Raw genomic sequence first — 21,241 nt, forward strand, 5'->3', positions numbered from 1 at the left:
AGTGAAAGTCACTCAGTCGTGTATGACTTTTTGTGACCCCATGGACTATAGAGTCCATGGAATATTCCAGGCCAGAATACTGGACTGGGTAGGCTTTCCCTTTCCTGGGGGATCTTCCCAACCCAGGGATGAACCTAGGTCTACTGCATTACAGGTGGATTCTTTACCAGATGAGCCAAAAGGGAAGCCTAGTTTTAGAAAAGGCAGAGGAACCAGAACATTTCATGCAAAGAAGGGGGCAATAAAGGACAGAAATGGAGTGGACCTAACTGAAGCAGAAGATATTAAGAAGAGTGGCAAGAAAAAACAGAACTATACAAAAAAGATCTTCATGACTCAGATAATCATGATAGTGTGATCACCAACTCAGAGCCAGACATTCTGGAATGGGAAGTCAAGTGGGCCTTAGGAAGCATCGCTATGAACAAAGCTAGAGGAGGTGATGGAATTCCAGTTGAGCTATTTCAAATCCTAAAAGATGATGCTGCAGAAGTGCTACACTCAATATGCCAGCAAATTTGGAAAACTCAGCAGTGGCCACAGGACTGGAAAAGGTCAGTTTTCATTCTGATCCCAAAGAAAGGCAATGCCAAAGAATGCTCAAACTACCACACAATTACACTTATCTCACATGATTGTCAAGTAATGGTCAAAATTCTCCACGCCAGGCTTCAGTAGTATGTGAACCGTGAATTTCTAGATGTACAAGCTGGTTTTAGAATAAGACAGAGGAACCAGAGATCAAATTGCCAACATCCGCTGGATCATGGAAAAAGCAAGAGAGTTCCAGAAAAACATCTATTTCTGCTTTATTGACTATGCCAAAGCCTTTGACTGTGTGGATCACAATAAACTGTAGAAAGTTCTTAAAGAGATGGGAATACCAGACCACCTGACTTGCCTCTTGAGAAATCTGTATGCAGTTCAGGAAGCAACAATTAGAACTGGACATGGAACAACAAACTGGTTCCAAATAGGAAAAGAAGTATGTCAAGGCTGTATATTGTCACCCTACTTATTTAACTTCTATGCAGAGTACATCATACGAAATGCTGGGCTGGAAGAAGCACAAGCTGGAATCAAGATTGCCGGGAGAAATATCAATAACCTCAGATATGCAGATGACACCACACTTAAGGCAGAAAGCAAAGAAGAGCCTCTTGATGAAAGTGTAAGAGGAGAGTGAAAAAGTTGGCTTAAAGCTCAACATTCAGAAAACCAAGATCATGGCATCTGGTCTCATCACTTCATGGCAAATAGATGGTGAAACATTGGAAACAGTGACAGACTCTATTTTCTTGGGCTGCAAAATCACTGCAGGTGGTGATTGCAGCCATGAAATTAAAAGACTTTTGCTCCTTGGAATAAAAGCTATAACCAACCTGCTGCTAAGCTGCCGCTAAGTCACTTCAGTAGTGTCCAACTCTGTGCGACTCCATAGACGGAAGCCCACCAGGCTCCCCTGTCCATGGGATTCTCCAGGCAAGAACACTGGAGTGGGTTGCCATTTCCTTCTCCAATGCATGAAAGTGAAAAGTGAAAGTGAAGTTGCTCACTTGTGTCTGACTCTTCGCGATCCCATGGACTGCAGCCTACCAGGCTCCTCCATCCGTGGGATTTTCCAGGCAAGAGTACTGGAGTGGGGTGCCATATAACCAACCTAGACAGCATATTAAAAAGCAGAGACATTACTTTACCAACAAAAGTCCATCTAGTCAAAGTTATGGCTTTCCAAGAGTCATGTATAGATATGAGAGTTGGACTATAAAGAAAGCTGAGTGCCAAAGAATTGATGCTTTTGAACTGTGGTGTTGGAGAAGACTCTTGAGAGTCCCTTGGACTGCAAGGAGATCCAACCAGTCCATCCTAAAGGAGATCAGTCCTGAATATTCATTGGAATGACTGATGCTGTAGTTGAAGTTCCAATACTTTGGCCACCTGATGGGAAGAACTGACTCATTTGCAAAGACCCTGATGCTGGGAAAGATTTAAGGCAGGAGGAGAAGGTAACGACAGAGGATGAGATGGTTGGATGGCATCACTGGCTTGATGGACATGAGTTCGAGCAAGCTCTGGGGGTTGGTGTTAGACAGGGAAGCCTGGCATGCTGCAGTCCATGGGATCGCAAAGAGTCGGACACGACTGAGTGACTGAACTGAACTGATTAATTATTTATGCAATCCTTTACACTCTGGTAAAAATGAAGGGCCCAGACTAGAATATCTTCCACCTCTGACGTTCTAAGTCTAGTCTATAAGATGATTCTGGTGGTTAGTTAGAGTCAAAATGGTAGTATTGTCTTCCTTCCCAGATACCAACCAACTCTTATTAGATTACACATTTCAAATTTAAGAATGATTCTTGCAGAGAGAGACATTGCCTTCATAATTTTCCTTTTTATGGTTTTTACAGACATCCAAAGACCAGAAGGCTTGGGAAAAAAAGAAATATATAGAATATTATTTGGTCCTGGACCATGGTGAGGTAATTATATCAGATAAATGAGTCTTTTAAAATGCTATACTGCATAAGTTTATTATGCAAGATATTAAATAATGGATATGTTCTTAAAATAATGAATATGAACTGTTCTTTTTTATAAATTTAGAAATTTTACATGCATTTAGGCTGATATTTTACCTTTTAAGGAAAGAGTACCTAACATAATATGCATAAACTGATGTTTTTGTACTATAATGCTCCTTTCTTGTTGTCTCAAGAGCTCCAAACTTATTTTCTAATTAAATTCTTTAGTCTAATTAAATTCTTTATGTTAAGTAGTTAAATCATTGGTAAATTAAAGTTTATGCTTATCAGGGAGTGATAAATTAAAAAAAAAAACTAATAGAATTTTCTGAAAAAGCCACTTTTTGGTAATATTCATTGTTAATCTTTTTTTAAAAAATTTGAAATAAAGCTTTATTTACAAAAGCATGTCATGGGCCAGATTAGGTTCTTAGTTTGCAGATGCCTGACCTGCAGAATCCAAAGTGAAAGTTAAAACTATTCCTTTGGCTAACCAGCCTATAAAAGACTTAGGACCACAAACTGAGAAAAATAATTTGTAGCATGTGTGACTGATAAAGGGCTAGATTCTAAACTTGGAAAAATGTTCATCACAAAGAAAAGAAGACAAGGACTCTGATAGAAAACTCTGTAAAGAACTTTTCAGTTAGTTACATAACACATGGAGCTTTGGTTATAGTTTTGAACGCATTTGAATATATTGATTATTCTAAACCTGAATTTCACATATGTGATCACAAAGGAAAACTTATGATAATATGAGTAAGTTAATTCATTTTTGACCTCTCTTATAGAAAGTTTTGACCTCTTATTATATAAAGTTATATATATATATACTTATTATATAAATTCATTTACTGCTCATATTTCTTTAAATGAATAGACTCTTCCTTGTATTAGTTCTACACAGTTTAAGAAGCCATGGTATTTAACTGAAAATACTTCAAGAATAGTTCCTTAGAGCTTTACACTGAACTAGTACTTTATAGGATGAAGCATCATCTTCTAAAGTGCTTTCATTTAGCTAGAGAAATAAGGAAGTTTTGTTTTTAGTAAGTGTCAACTTTTATAATTGATCATTAATTATAATAAATAAAATTAGTGAAATTGCTATTTTTAATCTTCTAATTACGTTCATTTCTATCAATGTCTATATTTTGTCTGTGCTGTTTTTTAGTTTAAAAGGCACAATCAAGATCAAGAGGAAATAAGAAAGACGGTATTTGAGATGGTCAATTACATCAACATGGTATGATATATTTTACTGAGTGTAGTTTTAACAATTTGCTAGGTGGTTTCATTGGTCATTTCATGAGACAGGGAAGAAAAACCAATACTTCTGAGAATATGGCTGACTGTCTCTTGAAAGGTGACCCTGACTTTGGCTACTTCATTGAATATTAATATTACATGATAGAGAAGTATCTCACCTACTTGCTGCATTATTCTCAGGTCCATCAAGATTTAGAAGGTGGTTTTGTTTCATGGTCTTTGTTTTTCTAAAGCCCAGTAAGAAAATGCTGACATACAAATCCCAATAGAAAACCAAATGGAAAAACCAACTAACCAACCAATGAGATAAGCCAAACTCTGGTACAATAGCAGCTTTCAATACATTATCTCATTTAAACTTTGAACAACCCTAATATATCATTAAACTTAATTTATAGCTAAGGAATTAGCTTCTAAGACACAAAATAACTTGCCTAAAATCACAAAGTTAGAAAACAATAGAAGATTTAATCTTAGATTGGTTCGATTTCCAAGCCTATTTTCATTGTACAACTGTTGATTCAGTTCCTCAAACATGATTTTATCATCTAATTTCCATTAAAATTATTTTTATATCTCTTCTATTAAAACCTTGTTAGTTGAACATATGGTTAGCCTACTTCGTTGAAATGGCTGAATCACCTGTGGTCCTGCTAATACTGTAACAATAGAAATGAAATGAAGGTGGACTCAGTAACCAAGGTCATATCTCATTTTCTCACCACAAAGAGTATGCTGAGTCCTCTTAAGAGACCCCAAGAAGTGGCCATGTTTATTGAGCACTTACTTTGTGCTCAATTTTTCTAGATTATGGAAATAAAAAGGTGAACAAAACTGACAAGTATCTCTTTCTTCGAGGCATTATTCTTCCCTTCAGGAAGTTAGCATTCTTGTTCAAAGAGGCAAACAAGTCAAATGAAGAGTGTGTAAGATGATGATATGTGCTATAAAGAATAATAAAACAGTTTTTAAAAAGAGAGAAAGAGAAAGGAAGAGAAAGATTTAGATGCATGCATTGTGGTTTGGTGTTTTGTGTTTTTTCTTCTCTTTGGCTATGTTAATTCTTTGTTGCAGCACTCAGGTTCTTCGTCGCGGCATGCACACTACTCTGGTTGCGATGCATGGGCCCTCTGGTTATGGTGTGAGCGTTTAGTTGCCTGCAGCATGTGGGATCTTAGTTCCCTGATCAGAGATCAAACTGCAGTCACCCTGCATTGGAAGACGGTTTCTTTACCAGAGAACCACCAGTGAAGTCCTGAGGCGAGATATCTTGGGTGCTGTGTTAAATAGGGACGTCATCTCTAATAGGGTAATATTTGAGCAGAGACTTGTAGGAAAGAAACAGATGTAACCCTAGGAAGAGCAAATGACCTGAGTGCAGAACCTAGATTGCCTTGCTTGAGGAGTAAGTGGAAGGCCAGGGCCAAGAGAGGGAGATGACATCTAAAGGTAGTGGTGGCCAAAACTTGAAGGCCCTAGCGAGCCTTTGTAAGGACTTTGCTATTTTTTTTTTCATTAAAACATAGTTGATTTACAATTTTGTATTAATTTCTGCTGTACAGCAAAGTGATTCAGTTATACATTTATGTACATTCTTTTTATATTCTTTTTCATTATGGTTTATCACAGGATAAACCATTTCAAAGTATGTACGGTTCATACTGAGTTTAGTTTCCTGTGCTGTACAGTAGGACCTATAGGATCTATCCTATAAATAATAGCTTGTGTCAGCTAATCTCAAACTCCTAATCCACTCCCCCATGCCACCCTCTCCCCCTTGGCAACTACAAGTCGGTTCTCTATGTCTGAGAGTCTGTTTCCATTTCATGAGTAAGTTCATTTATGTTATATTTTAGATTCCACAGATAAGTGATCACAGATGTTATTTATTACTTTGTTATTCTTAATGAGTGAGGAAGACACTAGAAAGCCTGAACTGAGATGTGACATGTTTAGATCTGTGTTCTTAAAAAGATGACTTTGGCTGTTCTGCTGAAGATAAACTGAAGGCGTGCAAGAGCAGAAACAAGGCCAGGTATGGGAACTGTGTCATAGTTCAGGCTAAGAGATGGCGATGGCTTGAGAGAAACCAGTGATGGGTGACCTATTGAGAAGGTCTGATCTCTGGATAGAGTGACTTGAGTTTAGAAGGTGGATGGGATATAAGAAGCATAAAAAAAGAGAGAAGTCAGGTGACATCAAGGGTTTTGACCTGAGCAACTTCAAGAATGTGAAGCAATGGTGGGGGGACAATGGGAACCTTTCAGAGAAGACATTAGGCTGTCCGTTTTGGACACATCAACTTTGAGGTATCTTTTTGCACAAAGACTTCTAGGTGGAAATCCTGAAGACACAAGATTGGAGTTCAGGGCAAGGTCTGGGTGAAGATATAAATCTATACCTTTTTTTAAATCTTGGTCATTATTTATTTATTTTAAATTTATTTTTAAGTTGGATTCCAATTGTTTTACAATGCTGGGTTAATTTCTACAATAGTGTGAATTAGCTGTGTGTATAGCACACATAGGTGGCATAAGATGGGTCAGCAAACTGTGGCATGTGGACCAACTGTGGCCTGTTGCCTCTTTATAAAATAAAGCTTTATTCAATCATAGCCATGCCCACTTGTTTACATTGTCTCTGGTTGCTCTCCTGCTGCAATACCAAAGGTGGTGAGTAATTGCAGCCAAGACCATGTGGCCTCAAAGCCTAAAATATTTTCTATCTGGACCTTTATAGAAAATATTTGTAAAATCACCAGGGAAATGGGTGTAGGTAAGCAGGAAAAGGACACAAAAATATATCCTTGAAAGACTTCTTTGAGGAGGAGCAAGAGGGGAGGAAGTGAGACCAAGGAATAGACAGTAAAGAAAAGAAGAGGAAAAGTTGTGGTTGTGGAAGCTACCTGAAACAAATATCTATCAAGGAAAGATATAGTCAATGATGTGAGATGCTCCTGAGGACCAGGGACTGGCCATTGGATTTAACAAAGGAGAAATTATTGTTCTCCTGGATGAAGCAACACACTGTAAAAATCATGATTTTAGGGAGCCCAGAAACAATGAGAGAAGTGAACTTAGAAACAGCAAATACAGATTTTTTTTTCTGGAAGTTTTTGCTATAAATGGGAGCAGAGAAATGGGGCGTAATTCAAAGGAGGAAAAATCACAAAGAGAAATCTCCCCCCCCCGGCCACAATGAGGCATCTTTTTGATTCTGATGAGAATCATTGCGCAGAAGGCTAAATACCGACAATGCAAAGAAGATGGAAAAATTGCTAGAGGAATCTCTGATATGGGGTGAGATGGCAGGTCTGGTGCATAAGGGAGGAAATTGGCCTTGGGCTCACAGACCTGTCATTCATACAGTGAAGAAGGGGAAGTACAGGTTGTTTGAACAGATGTAGACCAGTGTGAGTGGATGGGTGGAGCTTGTGGAAATTCTCTTCTGGTTGCATCTGTACTCTTCAATGAATCTGCTCAAAGTGGGGACTTGAAAGAGAGTGCCAGAATGTTTAAGAAAGAGAGGCATGTGCAGAAGGCTGTGAGAGTGAATGGACTTTGGAAATACAGCAGGTTTGCTGGAGGGTGGTTCAGACCACTTGAGGTTAGTAGTCATGTCTTCTGAGTGAAAGCAGTCAGCATCATTTGCTTTCCCCATCTGAAATCAGAGCTTGATGGAGGAGAAACAGAAAGGACACTTTATTTTAACCAGTGCTGAAGTTTTGTCAGGTGGGTGAAAAAAAGGAAAAGAGAAATAAGAAAGTTGGAAAACAAGCAAAGCAATATTTTAATCTGGTTAGATTTTTACTTCCCTTTTGATGATAACTGCATACCTCAACACTTTTCTTGTTTTCTTTTTTAAAAAATGTCTTCTCCAATTTCTTAGCACGGAGTTTCCCCAAGAGAAAGTCTTAACTGCGGTTTTCCCCAGCTTTATTGAGATATATTTGACCTATTATATTGGACAGATTTAAGGCATTCAATATGCTGATTTGGTATATTGCAAAATGATTAGTTTGGCTAACCTGATAGGTAGGCTAACACCTCCATCATGTCACATGATTCCATCAGCTTTTTGTTTTTTTTTTAAATGATGAGAACATATAGAGATCTACCCTTTTTGCAATTTTGAAGCATAGAATACATTATCATAAACTGTAATCCCCATATTGTACATTAGATCCCCAGAACTTACTTACCTTATACTGGAAGTTTGTACTCTTTGACCGACACTGTGCAGTTTTACAAACTATAGTAGCAATATAAGTTTTTATCTGTAAAGTAAGTGTATTGTCTCATAAGCTTAACTGGTTATTTCTAAAGGTATCCTATATGTGCTGTAGATTCTTTGGTTCAATTCGTCCGATAACAGAGGTCCCTTACTCTATTGTAACTCATTTATATGCAGGAGTTTTCCATGTAGCTTTTTCCTTTTCTGATGTTCAAATCAGCACTGAGTCAAGCTTGCTAATTCGTTTTAAAAATTTATTTATTTTCCATAGCAAGATTTTTTTTAACATTTTATTCTGTATTGAAGTATAGCCAATGAACAATATTGTGATAGTTTCAGGTGAACAGTGAAGGGACTCAGCCATACATATATATGTATCCATTCTCCTCCAAACTCCTCTCCCATTCAGGCTGCTACATAACACTGAACAGAGTTCTCTGTGCTATACAGTAGGTCCTTGTTGGTTATCCATTTTAAATATAGCCAAGCTTGTTAATTCTGAAAAATTATGACTCTGAGAATGTTGCATTGCAATTGAGGAAATACATTTATAGTGAAATCATAGTCATGAACTACTAGCAGGATATTTTGATATTTCTTGAGGTTGCAAGCAGGAAAAGTTTGTTTCAACAGACCCTTTGTCACCAAAAAAAAGAGTTTATACACCTGAACTAAGAGTGTCTGTCTTGCCTACAAATGGGGATGCTAGCGTCTGCCAAAAGAGATGGTAACTTCCATTACACAAGTATGTCTGGAAATAAGGTTTTTACAGTGTAGTTGTAAATAAGTTTGAAAATCTGGAGTACATAGAAAATATTAAAAGATAATAGTGCCATAATGAATAGTTGCTTTGCCATTTTTTTCTTTTTTAACAGCTTTATAAAAAGCTCAATACTTACGTGGCCTTAATTGGGATGGAGATCTGGAATGACAAAGACAAGATAGATATATCTTCCAAAGCAAGCCTCACTTTAGAAAATTTTGCTAAATGGAGGACAGCTGTCCTCCTGAAGAGAAAGCACCATGATGTTGCTCAGCTACTCACGTATGTATAGATTTTCCCCCTTTTTATATTCTGTGGTATTTGGCATAGACAGCTTGGAAAGTCTTGGCAAAGCAAATGGTATCTCGAAACATTATAGATTTACACATAGGGTGCTAAAAGTTTAAAAAATATTCTTTTGGATCTTACGTTGCATGTGGTCTTCTTTTCTTTTTTTTTTTTTTTAAAGAGAGAGAAGTTATATGGGAGCAAAGATTCATCAGAAGCTTTTTTTATTGTCATTTGGTCTGTAACAGAACAGAAAGACAGGGTTTAGATAATGGGGGCTTCCCTGATGTCTCAGCAGTAAATAACCTGCTTGCCAATGCAGGAGACACAGTTTTAATCCTTGGGTTGGGAAGATCCCCTGGAGGAGGAAATGGCAACCAACTCCAGTATTCTTGCCTGGAAAATCCCAAGGATTGAGGAGCCTGGTGGGCTATAGTCCATAGGGTCGCAAAGAGTTGGATCTACTTAGTGACTGAATAACAGCAGCAGCAGCTACACAGGATATGAATACTGCAAAGCTGGTTCATTGGGGTTATCTTTGAAGGATAGCCACCACAGTCTCTTAGTTTGGAAAGATGAATTCCAGACTCAAAGACTCAGCACAAGACATACCTTATTTTTTGGAACTACTAACACAACAGAAGTATCGAAATTTAATGACTGAGCTACAAACATAACAATATGGGAATTAAACTTTTACTAGACTGGCTAGTAACCTCAGATATGCAGATGACACCACCCTTATGGCAGATAGTGAAGAGGAACTAAAATGTCTCTTGATGAAAGTGAAAGAGGAGAGTGAAAAAGTTGGCTTAAAGCTCAACGTTCAGAAAACTAAGATCATGGCATCTGGTCCCATCACTTCATGGGAAATAATGGGGAAACAGTGGAAACAGTGTCAGACTTTATTTTTGGGGGCTCCAAAATCACTGCAGATGGTGATTGCAGCCATGAAATTAAAAGTCACTTACTCCTTGAAAGGAAAGTTATGACCAACCTAGACAGCATATTCAAAAGCAGAGACTACTTTGCCAACAAATGTCCGTCTAGTCAAGGCTGTGGTTTTCCCAGTGGTCATGTATGGATGTGAGAGTTGGATTGTGAAGAAAGCTGAGCACCAAAGAATTGATGTTTTTATACTGTGGTGTTGGAGAAGACTCTTTCCAACCAGTCCATTCTAAAGGAGATCAGTCCTGAGTGTTCATTGGAAGGACTGAAGCTAAAGCTGAAACTCCAGTACTTTGGCCACCTCATGCAAAGAATTGACTCATTGGGAAAGACTCTCATGCTGGGAGGGATTGGGGGCAGGAGGAGAAGGGGATGACAGAGGATGGCATCACCGACTCGATGGACATGAGTTTGAGTAAACTCCGGGAGTTGGTGATGGACAGGGAGGCCTGGCATGCTGCGATTCATGGGGTTGCAAAGAGTCAGATGCGACTGAGTGACTGAACTGAACTGAACTGAACACTGGCTCCAGGATAAAGCTCAAATTGTAGTAGAATCTAGTGTTGTGAAATAATTAAGGTAGAGAGATATAAATCATGGCCAGGATGACAGATTGTACAGATAAGGCATGGTAATCCAATATCAAGAGTAGATTTCCTGAATAGACCAGAATAAACAGGATAAAAGGACTAAAAAGATAATGGTAGAGGAAATAACTGTGTTATCATGTGTAAATTGAGTCTTACCATTTCTCTGACAAATTAACAAAATACACCTATACCTGTGCATCATCAGGTAGGAATCTAATACAGACTCTAAGATTCCAAATGAACTCTCTCCACTGGAAAGAGAAAGCAAAATAGTGAACTCCATAATGGAGGAGAATTTTATTTTTTATAAATGAGCTAGGAGCAAGAATTAAATCCACAAGAATGTAGGCTTGAATATAAAAATTTTCTAATATAATTTTAAGAGAGAATACAAATGCCATAAATATTTAAAGTATCATGAATGACACAAAGCATCATTTCAAAATAACAGATAATGCCATAAGGAATGGAAAGTGGAAGTTCTCTAATTTCCTCATTTTTTTATGACAAAATGTACACTTTCCATTCGTGATGTTGATAAATGGGAAAATATAGGTTCAAATTTTGCATCTACTAAGGGAATTTGAAAAATAATGCATACTTTGCAAATTTCTAGAGACAGACCAGAGTGACCATCTTGAACAGATAGCACAATAGTAAAACCAAAAAGGCACATGGTATAATTACAAATTGAAAGGAAAACAAAATGGAATAAATTTAAATAAAAGAAATTAAAATGACTAAAGACCAAATATATTATCTATGTGAACAAATGCAAGTAGTTAAAATATCTCTTAAACAGGATAGATATTTCAATTGCATAATGAAATTTCATTTCAATTGCATATTTCAATGATACAAAAGCTTTCAGAATGGGCCCAAATTCCAAATCCAGCTACAGCTAGAGCAGTACTAAAAGAAAATCAAAGTAAACATATATGAAAATATATGAGGAAAATATAAATTAAAATGAAAGATATTTCACTTTAATATATATTTATGTACATATATAATTTAATTTATATTTATAAAGCAAAAATATTAACAGTGATTACACCCAGATGCCTGGGTTTAGATGGTATGACAGCCATCATATAAAAAAAGTGTCATGAGTTTCTCTGCTAATCAGCATTCTAGAGGAACTGTCTACAGAAAAAATGTCTATTATTAGAATCATGAGTGCCTGCTAAGTTGTTTCAGTTGTGTCTGACTTTTTGCAACCCCGTGGACCATAGCCCATTTCATGGGATTCTCCAGGCAAGAATACAGGAGTTGGTTGCCATTTCCTCCTCCAGGGGTTCTTTCCCACCCAGGAATCAGAGTTTCTTATGTATCCTGTATTGGCAATTATTTACTACTAGCCCCACCTGGGAAGCCCAATTAGAATCATAAGTTATATCAATTTCTTTCTTTTTCACAGGACAGTAGCATTTTCTGGAACAACTGTGGGCCTTGCTTACCTGTCTACAATGTGCTCTCCTGATTTTTCTGCTGGCGTCATTATGGTTTGTTTAAAGATAAAATTGCTGGTTCTACAGTTCAAGTCTGTCAAGGGCTGTTGTGCTGCATCTATGGACAAAATATTGTTTTTCTCCTTTAATCTGTTGATGTGGGAAATAACATTGATTGAATTTCAAATATTGACTCAATCTTGCACATTCACCATAAACCTGGCATGGTCATAATGTATTATATCTTGTATATATTGCTTAATTCAACATGTTAACATATCATGAGGATTTTTGCATCTATATTCGGGATATTAGTCCGTAGTTGGTCTTTTCCTATAATATGTATGTTTCAGGTTTTGCTCTCAGGGCAAATATCAGTATAAACTTGACCATATACAGTGATGTGCAGTTTTCAATTTTCTTGAATATTTGAATAAAATCAGGTTTGTTTCTAGAATATTTGAGTAAAATCAGTATTGTTGTTGTTTAGTTGCTAAGTCGTGTCTGACTGTTTTGCCACACCATAGACTATAGCCTACCAGGCTTCTTTGTCCATGGGATTTCCCAGGCAAGAATAATGGAGAGGGTTGCCATTTCCTCCTCCGGGGGATGTTCCCGACCCAGGGATCAAACCTACATCTCTTACGTCTCTTGCATTGGCAGGCAGATTCTTTACCACTAAGCACCAGGGAAGCCCCAAATCGGTAGTATAACATAGTAAAATGTTCAGTACAATTCACCAGGTAAAACCATACAGGCCAGATATTTTTTGTTGCAAGGTTTTTAAGCATGCAATCAATTCTTCAATAGATACAGAGCTATTCAGGTTATTTATCTCTTCTTAAGTAAGCCATGGTAGTTTGTGTTTCAAGGAAAGTTGTCCATTTAATTTAAGTTGGCATAAATTTGTTGATGATATTTCCTTACTATCTTTTTAATATATATAGAATATATAGTGATTTCCCCTCTGTCATTCATGATATTAGTAATTTGCGTGTGTGTGGAGTGGGGGAGGGTTTTCCCATGATCAGTTTGGCTAGGGTATATCAATTTTATTGATCTCAGAGAATCAGTTTTAGCTTTACTAATGCTCCTATGGTTTTCCTGGTTTCTATTTCATTGATTTCCATTCTTGTCTTGACTATTGATTCTTTTCTTGCTTTCTCTGTATTTAATTTGTTCTTTTTTAGTTAAGTAAGGAAGAATTTTAAATCATGAACTTGAGACTTTTCTTCTTTTCAAATATGATCATTTAATGCTATTAATTTCTTACTATGCACTGTTTTAGCTGCATCTGAGATATTTGGATATGTGTTTTCATTTTTATTAAGTTAATATTTTTTATAATCTTCATTTTGATTTCTTTTTGGACTCAAGTATTATTTAGATATTCAGGTCAATTTAGATTTGATCCATTTATCATAGAATGTTCCTCTTTTTCCTGAATTATTCCTGTTGTAAAGTCTACCTTATCCGATATGATTATAATACTTTGTGGACGGTTTACTTGATACAACGTTTTCCTTCCTTTAATTTTTAACATATGGACTTCTTTCCATTTAAAGAAGATTTATACTAGACAGTGTACACCTGGGTTTTTTTTTAATCTAGTCTGACAATATGCATTTTACATTGTATGCTTAAGTAATTTATATGTAATACATTACTGATATTGTTGAACTAAGATCTGTCATCTTGCTAGATGTTTCCTATACCATCTCTCCTATTTTTTCTGCCTTTTTAGAATTGAGTATTCAAAAAATAATTTCATTTACCTCCATTATTAGATTTTTGTTGATTTTTCTTTTTAATGGTTGCTGGGATTTATTATACATCTCTGCTTATCTGTTTTACCTTTGTTGTTGCTATTGTTCAGTCACTCAGTTCAGTCTGACTTTTTGCAATCCTAAGGACTGCAGCACACCAGGCTTCCCTCTATTTTTCCTCTATTTCCTTGCATTGTTCACTTAAGAAGGCTTTATTATCTCTCCTTGCTATTCTCTGGAACTCTACATTCATTTGGGTATATCTTTCCCTTTCTCCTTTGCCTTTCACTTCTCTTCTTTTTTCAGCTATTTGTAGCGCCTCCTCAGGCAACCATTTTGCTTCTTGCATTTCTTTTTCTTTGGGATGGTTTTGATCACTGCCTCCTGTACAATGTTATGAACCCCTGTCCATAGTTCTTCAAGCACTCTATCAGATCTAACCCCTTGAATCTATTTGCATATCCATTGTATAATCATAAGGAATTTGATTTAGGTCATATCTGAATGGCTTAGTGGTTTTCCCTACTTTCTTCAACTTAAGTCTGAATTTTGCGATAAGGAGCTCATGATCTGAGTCACAGTCAGCTCCAGGTCCCATTTTTTCTGACTGTGTAGAGCCTCTCCATCTTTGTCTGCAAATAATATAATGAATCTGATTCTCGTATTCCACTATCTGATGAGTAGAGTCATCTCTTGTGTTGTTGGCAGAGGGTATTCTATGACCAGTGCATTCTCTTGGCAAACTCTATTAGCCTTTGCTCTGCTTCATTTTGGAGAAGAAAATGGCAATCCATTCCAATACTCTTGCCTGGAGAATCCCTTGGACAGAGGAGCCTAGCAGGCTACAGTCCATAGGGTTGCAGAGTCAGACATGACTGAGCAACTCACACACACAGACACACACACATACACACACACTGCTTCATTTTGTACTTCAAGACGGAACTTTCCTGTTACTCCAGGTATCTCTTGACTTCCTATTTTTGTATTCCAATCCCCTATGATGAAAAAGACATCTTTTTTTGATGTTAGTTCTAAAAGGTCTTGTAGGTCTTCACAGAACCATTCAACATCAGTTTCTTTGGCATTAGGGGCATAGACTTGATTACTGTGATGTTGAATGGTTTGCCTTGGAAATGAACCAAGATCATTCTGTCATTTTTTGAGGCTGCACTCGTACTGCAGTTTGGACTCTTTTGTTGACTTTGAAGGCTACTCCATTCTTCTAAAGGATTCTCATCCACAGGAGTAGATATAATGATCATCTGAATTAAATTCGCCTATTCCCATCCAATTTAGCTCACTGATTCCTAAAATGTTGATGTTCATTCTGTCATCTCCTGTTTGACCACTTCCAGTTTATCTTGATTCATGGACCTCCTATGCAATTTTGTTCTTTACAGCATTGAACTTCACTTTCACCACCAGATGCTTGCACAACTGCATCTGCACAAATGCACAATGCATTTCCACTTTGGCCCAGCCTCTTCACTCTTTCTGGAGCTATTTCTCTGCTCTTCCCCAGTAGCATATTGGACACCTACAGAAGATGAGGTGGGGAGGCTCATCTTCTGGCATCATATCTTTTGCCTTTTCATACTGTTCATGGGGTTCTCAAGGCAAGAATATTCAAGCGGTTTGTCATTTCCGTCTCCAGTAGACCACGTTGACAGGGTGAGGAGGCTGAAGCTAAAATCAGACTCTCTACTCCACTTGGCTACAGTAAAAATATTTAATTATTTCCTGAATGATAATTTAGTTTGCAAACCAGAGGATCTGTCTCTCTATTCTTATCCTCAGGATCACAGTGATGACGCACTTCAGGTTGCAGGAACCATGGCCCATGAAATGGGCCATAACTTCGGAATGTTTCATGACAGCTACAATTGCAAGTGCCCTTCTATAGAATGTGTGATGGATGGATCATTAAGGTAAGCCTTTCTGGGAAGGTGATACTTATTCTTGTTTTGGGTTCACTCTGGGCTATGCTATTCTTTTCATCTTCAGCAACCTGTTCAAACTTTCAAATTATTAAATAGCAGCATCAGGACATGATCATGGTTGTGGGTCTATACCAGTCTACCTATACTGTCACACTCTTTGTGATGCCAAGGACTGTAGCCCACCAGGCTCCTCTGTCCTTGGAATTCTCCTGGCAAAAATACTGGAATGAATGGCCATTTCCTTCTCCAGAGGGTCTTCCCGAGCCAGGTATCGAACCCAGGTCTCCTGCATTGCAGGCAAACTCTTTACCATCTGAGCCATCAAGGAAGCCCCATACCATCACACGGTACTATATATATCATGTAATGTTTTTCATTAACTGAGACATAGTTTAAACATATTGTCCCTTTGCTCTTGGGGTGACATGTCACTCTATCCTCATCTTAGGTGCACAAGATCTGGGTTCAGAAGATCATTAGCATTTACCACAGTTTCAATGAATTCAGATTGATTGCTCATGAGGGAAAAGTTTTAGAAGAAAAATCTAATTAAAGAAGAGGAAATTAGAACACTTACTAACACCATACACAAAAGTAAACTCAAACTGGACTAAAGACCTATATGTAAGGTGTAATACTATAAAACTCTTAGAGGAAAATATAGGTAGAACAATCCTGACATAACACAGCAGGATCTTTCTCTATCCACCTCCTAGAGGATTGAAAATAAAAACAAAAATAAATAAATGGGATCTAATTAAACTTAGAAGCTTTTGCACAGCAAAGGAAACCATAGAATGAAAAGACAACCCTCGGAATGGGAAAAAAAATATTTGCAAATGAAACAACTGACAAGGGATTAACCTTCAAAAAACAACTCATGTAGCTCAATATTTAAAAAAAACAGACAATCCAATCAAAAAATGGGCAGAAGATCTAAATATATATTTTTCCAAAGAAGACATACAGACAGCTAAAAAGCACATGGGAAGGTGCTCGACTCACTCATTATCAGAGAAAGGCAAATCAAAACTACAATGCCGTATCACCTCACACTGCTCAGAATAAAGTGAAGTCGCTCATTCATATCCAACTCTTTGGGACCCCATGGACAGTAGCCTACACAAGGCTCCTCCATCCATGGGATTTTCTAGGCAAGAGTACTGGAGTGGGTTGCCATTCCCTTCTCCAGGGAATCTTCCTGACCCAGGGATTGAACCCAGGTCTCCCGCATTGTAGACAGATGCTTTACTATCTGAGCCACCAGGGAAAGTCAAAAAAATCTGCAAATAGGGCTTCCCTGGTGGTTCAGTGGCTAGAAGTCTGCTTTGCAATGCAAGCAACAGCAGTTCCGTCACTGGTCCGGAAAGATCCCATATGCTATGGAGCAAGTAAGCCCGTGTGGCACAAATGCTAAGCCCCTCTAGAGCCTGCAAGCCGCAACTACTGAAGCCTGTGCACCTAGAGACTGCGCTCCACAGCAAGAGAAGCCACAGCAATAAAGAGTAGCTCCCACATGCCATAACTAGACAAAATCTGCGTCCAGCAACGAAGACACAACACAACCAAAAGTAAATAAGTAAAATAATTATAAAAAGAATACATTTATTAAAAAAAATAATTACAAACAGTAAATGCTGGAGAGAGTGTGGAGAAAACGGAACCCTCCTACACTGTTGGTGGGAACATAAATTGGTGCAGTCACTATGGAGAACAGTATGAAGGTTCCTTAAAACAATAAAATTAGAGCTACCATACCATCCAGCAATCCCTCTCTTGGGTATCTATATTGAGAAAAACATAATTCAGAAAGATACATGCACCCTAATGTTTATTGCAGCATAATTTACAATAACAAGGATATGGAAACAACTTGAATGTCCATTGACAGAGGAATGGATAAAGAAGCTGTGGTTCAAACGAAATATTACTTAATCATAAAAAGAATGAAATAATGGCATTTACAGTAACATAGAGGGATCTAGAGATTGTCATATTGAGTGAAGTCAAAGACAAATATATGATATCACTTATATGTGGAATCTAAAAATAGGGTATAAATGAACTTATCTATAAAACAGAAATAAAGTTACAGATGTAGAAAGCAAACTTATGTTACCAGGGGTTTAGGTGGGGAATGTACTGGGAGATTGAGATTGACATATACACTCTACTATACCTAAACGGGATATCTAGTAAGGACCTACTGTATAGCACAGGGAACTCTGCTCAGTGTTTTGTAATGGCCTATATGGGAATAGAATCTTAAAAAGAATGGGCTTATATATATAACTGATTCACTTTGTATCTGTATACCTGAAACTAACACAGCATTATGCATCAACCATACGCTAATGGAAATTTTTTTTTAAAAAGAATGTTCTCACAGGAAGATGAAGAGAAAGTCTTTAAAAAGAGATTACATACTCCTGCCTCATCTGAGGCAAAACTGCTCTGGAATTTTATCTTTAAAAACCCCACAGTTCCTTTGATGTGTTCATTTTCTCTTGTATTTCCCTCTCTCAGTTCACATAGGCTAAAGTTAAGTCTCCCATGCTCTTCCACAAAATAGAATATGACTTGCAGGCCAGTTACATATCTTATGCTATCTCTTCCAGATATCACTACATTTTTATTAAAAATTTTTTTAAATTTTTATTTAAGTACAGTTGATTTACAATGCTGTATTCTTCTCATATATATATATGTATATACATATGTATATGTGTATATATGCACATGTATATATATATATTATTTTTCATATTCTTTCCCATTATGGTTTGTCACAGAATATTGAATATAGTTTCCTGTGCCACACAGTAAGACCTTGTTGTTTGTCCATTCTATATATGAAAGTTTGCCTCTGTTAATCCCAAACCCCCATTCCTTCCCTCCTCTCTTCCCACCACTGCCTTTTTAAACCTCATCCTTATTTGTGGAATGAAAAGAGGCTATCAATTTAACTTCCTCTGAAGGAAAGTGAATTCTTAAACATATAAGTAAACATAATTTTAGTGCATTTAGTGTTTCTCAACCAAAATGACCTAAGGCTGAATGAATGAGATTATCAGGATAAATTAGAAGAATTTTCAGTTTATTAAACAGCAGCCTGGATGCTCTATTTTGAGATTTGGCCATACTTGCTCATTAAGCTGGAGCTGTATCTACTTGCCTAGGTGAGCTAATTCAGGCACAAAAATAATGAGCTCGTGATTTAGCAGCTTCTGAGTGGATTCCATTCGCTCTTTTGGGTTATGTTTTGAGTATATCACACTCAGCATCTGATAGTTCTCCCTGTCTACTCAGTGTGATTGTATTGTTTTCTCTTTCCTTAACTTTACAGCAAAAATATACCTACAGCCTTCAGTTCCTGCAGCCGGGCCAGCTTTGAAAAATTCTTTGAAGATAAATTATCCAATTGCCTCTTTAATGTTCCACTGCCTACAGATATCATATCCACCCCGATCTGTGGGAACCAGTTGGTAGAAATGGGAGAAGACTGTGATTGTGGGACCCCTGAGGTACCATCAGCTCTTTTTAAAATGATCTAGTTTGTTTTTCAATTGCTTAAGAGATGAACTGTAAAAGAACAGATGTGTGCATGCTAAGTCGCTTCAGTAATGTCTGAGTCTTTGGGACCCCATGGACCGTAGCCTGCCATATGTCTCTGTCCATAGGACTCTCCACGCAAGAATACTGGAGTGGATTGCCGTGCCCTCCTCCAGTGTATCTTCCCCTTCCAGGGATTGAACAGGAGTCTCTTACATCTCCTGCCCTGGCAGCCTGTCCTTTACCACTGGCCCCACCTGGGAAACCCAAATGAACCTTGTGTTTCCTGTAATTTTGTAGATTTGTGTTTGTAGACAGTGGTCAGGTCAACCTTTCTCACAAAAAAACGCTGTATTGCTTAAGATCTTTCTTGTTTCCTTCTCAAGATTCCTTCCCCATCTTCTGTTTTATAAATTCCACCCACCAGCTTGGGCTTCATGTTCTCAACCCTCCTTTTTTGGGAGAAATACCTCATGTTTCTTAAGTGCCTAAGACTTAACTAGGCAGTTTCTTTAGACCCAGACCTATGCTAGATCTCAGAGAGTGGAAATAGCTTGCTTAGGGTCATTGGGCTGGTAAATGGAGGAGCCAAAATCTGGATTCAGGTGTTAGGTGTGTTTGTTTTAGCAACCCTGGAGCCTCCCTGCCCTGGGATTCAATCATTTCTTACTGCTTTGGGACTCAGAAATTGTTATCGTTCAAAGTGCCTGGCTTGGTCCCACCCTCTTGACAGGGCAGCCAGGACTCTGAATGAGACCTTTGCCCCTATCTTATTAACATTCAAGTGAGTACCAGGCCAAGCCCTTAGGGTGTGAGCCTTTCAGTAACTTGAAAACTGTGCATGCTTGCTCAGTGTCCAACTCTTCAACCCCATGGGCTGTAGCCCACCAGGCTCCTCTGTCCATGGGATTTTCCAGGCAAAGATACTGGAATGAGTTGCTATTTCCTCCTACAAGGGATCTTCCCAACCCAGGGATCCAACTCTGTCTCCTGTGTCTCCTGCACTGGCAGATGGATTCTTTATTACTGCACCACCTGAGAAGCCTAACTTCAAAATAGGATTACACATTTATCTTTTCTGTGGGAAAAAGGAAACTTTCCCAGATGATGTTTGTTTGAAATAAGGTCAGCAGTTTCAACACTAAAAATTTGTGACTCTAAATACATCACACCTTTTGACTGAATCTAAACAGCTACAAGGGGAGGTTCCCCAGCAGGATTTTCCCCCATGCCTCGTGTAGTGTCTGATTTCCCAGAAACAAGGAGGAGAGAAGAAGACGACAAAGTATATTGCCTTACAGAGAATTGAGTTAAATGTCAAACTTGAATAAAGAACTATATTTTTAGATTTTCTGTACATGCTCTAGAGCTTAAGCTTACTGCTGGATAGATACAAAACTGATTAGCTGAACTAATTATGTCCATTAGTTAGAAGAATTTGATTTTCAAAAACTATCCCTTTATTTTGTTTTATTTCATATTTCACCAAAAATAGACCATGTTCAGTATTAATCTGGTAGATTGGAGAAGCTAGAAAAGATATATATATATATAAAAAGACATAAGTTGAATTTAGATAAACAATATTTCTAATGTTAAGCTTGTGTTTTTCACCCAGATTATTTTCAGACCATATCAAAGGAATGTCTGTGTGATGAATAAATTATATTATGAATAGTGCAAAAATGAGACCAAAAGCTAATCTGGCATTTACATTTGTTTCTGGATTTCTTAGGAATGTACCAACATTTGCTGTGATGCAAAAACATGTAAAGTGAAAGAAAATGTTCAATGTGCATTCGGAGAATGCTGTGAAAAATGCCAGGTAGGATTATTATTTATTTATACCTTAATAATTATGTTTGCTTTTTGTTTTTTTTCTGTATTAAAATCTTATTTTAGAGGTTAT

The 21,241-nt window shown here is 37.5% G+C and overlaps 1 protein-coding gene across 1 annotated transcript in view; it reads left to right on the top strand.

Annotated features, from left to right (window-relative positions):
- Positions 1 to 21,241, top strand: part of ADAM28 (ADAM metallopeptidase domain 28) — a 77,116-nt gene that overhangs the window by 20,762 nt on the left and 35,113 nt on the right. Inside the window, exons 7-13 of the mRNA XM_005684210.3 lie at positions 2,413 to 2,484; positions 3,704 to 3,775; positions 8,907 to 9,076; positions 12,041 to 12,125; positions 15,638 to 15,768; positions 19,127 to 19,304; positions 21,068 to 21,157. Coding sequence (XP_005684267.3) covers positions 2,413 to 2,484; positions 3,704 to 3,775; positions 8,907 to 9,076; positions 12,041 to 12,125; positions 15,638 to 15,768; positions 19,127 to 19,304; positions 21,068 to 21,157 — 798 coding nt within the window. The remainder of the gene's footprint in view (positions 1 to 2,412; positions 2,485 to 3,703; positions 3,776 to 8,906; positions 9,077 to 12,040; positions 12,126 to 15,637; positions 15,769 to 19,126; positions 19,305 to 21,067; positions 21,158 to 21,241) is intronic.

Source organism: Capra hircus, chromosome 8 (genome assembly GCF_001704415.2).
Source record: "Capra hircus breed San Clemente chromosome 8, ASM170441v1, whole genome shotgun sequence".
In the NCBI taxonomy this organism is placed as follows: domain Eukaryota; kingdom Metazoa; phylum Chordata; class Mammalia; order Artiodactyla; family Bovidae; genus Capra; species Capra hircus.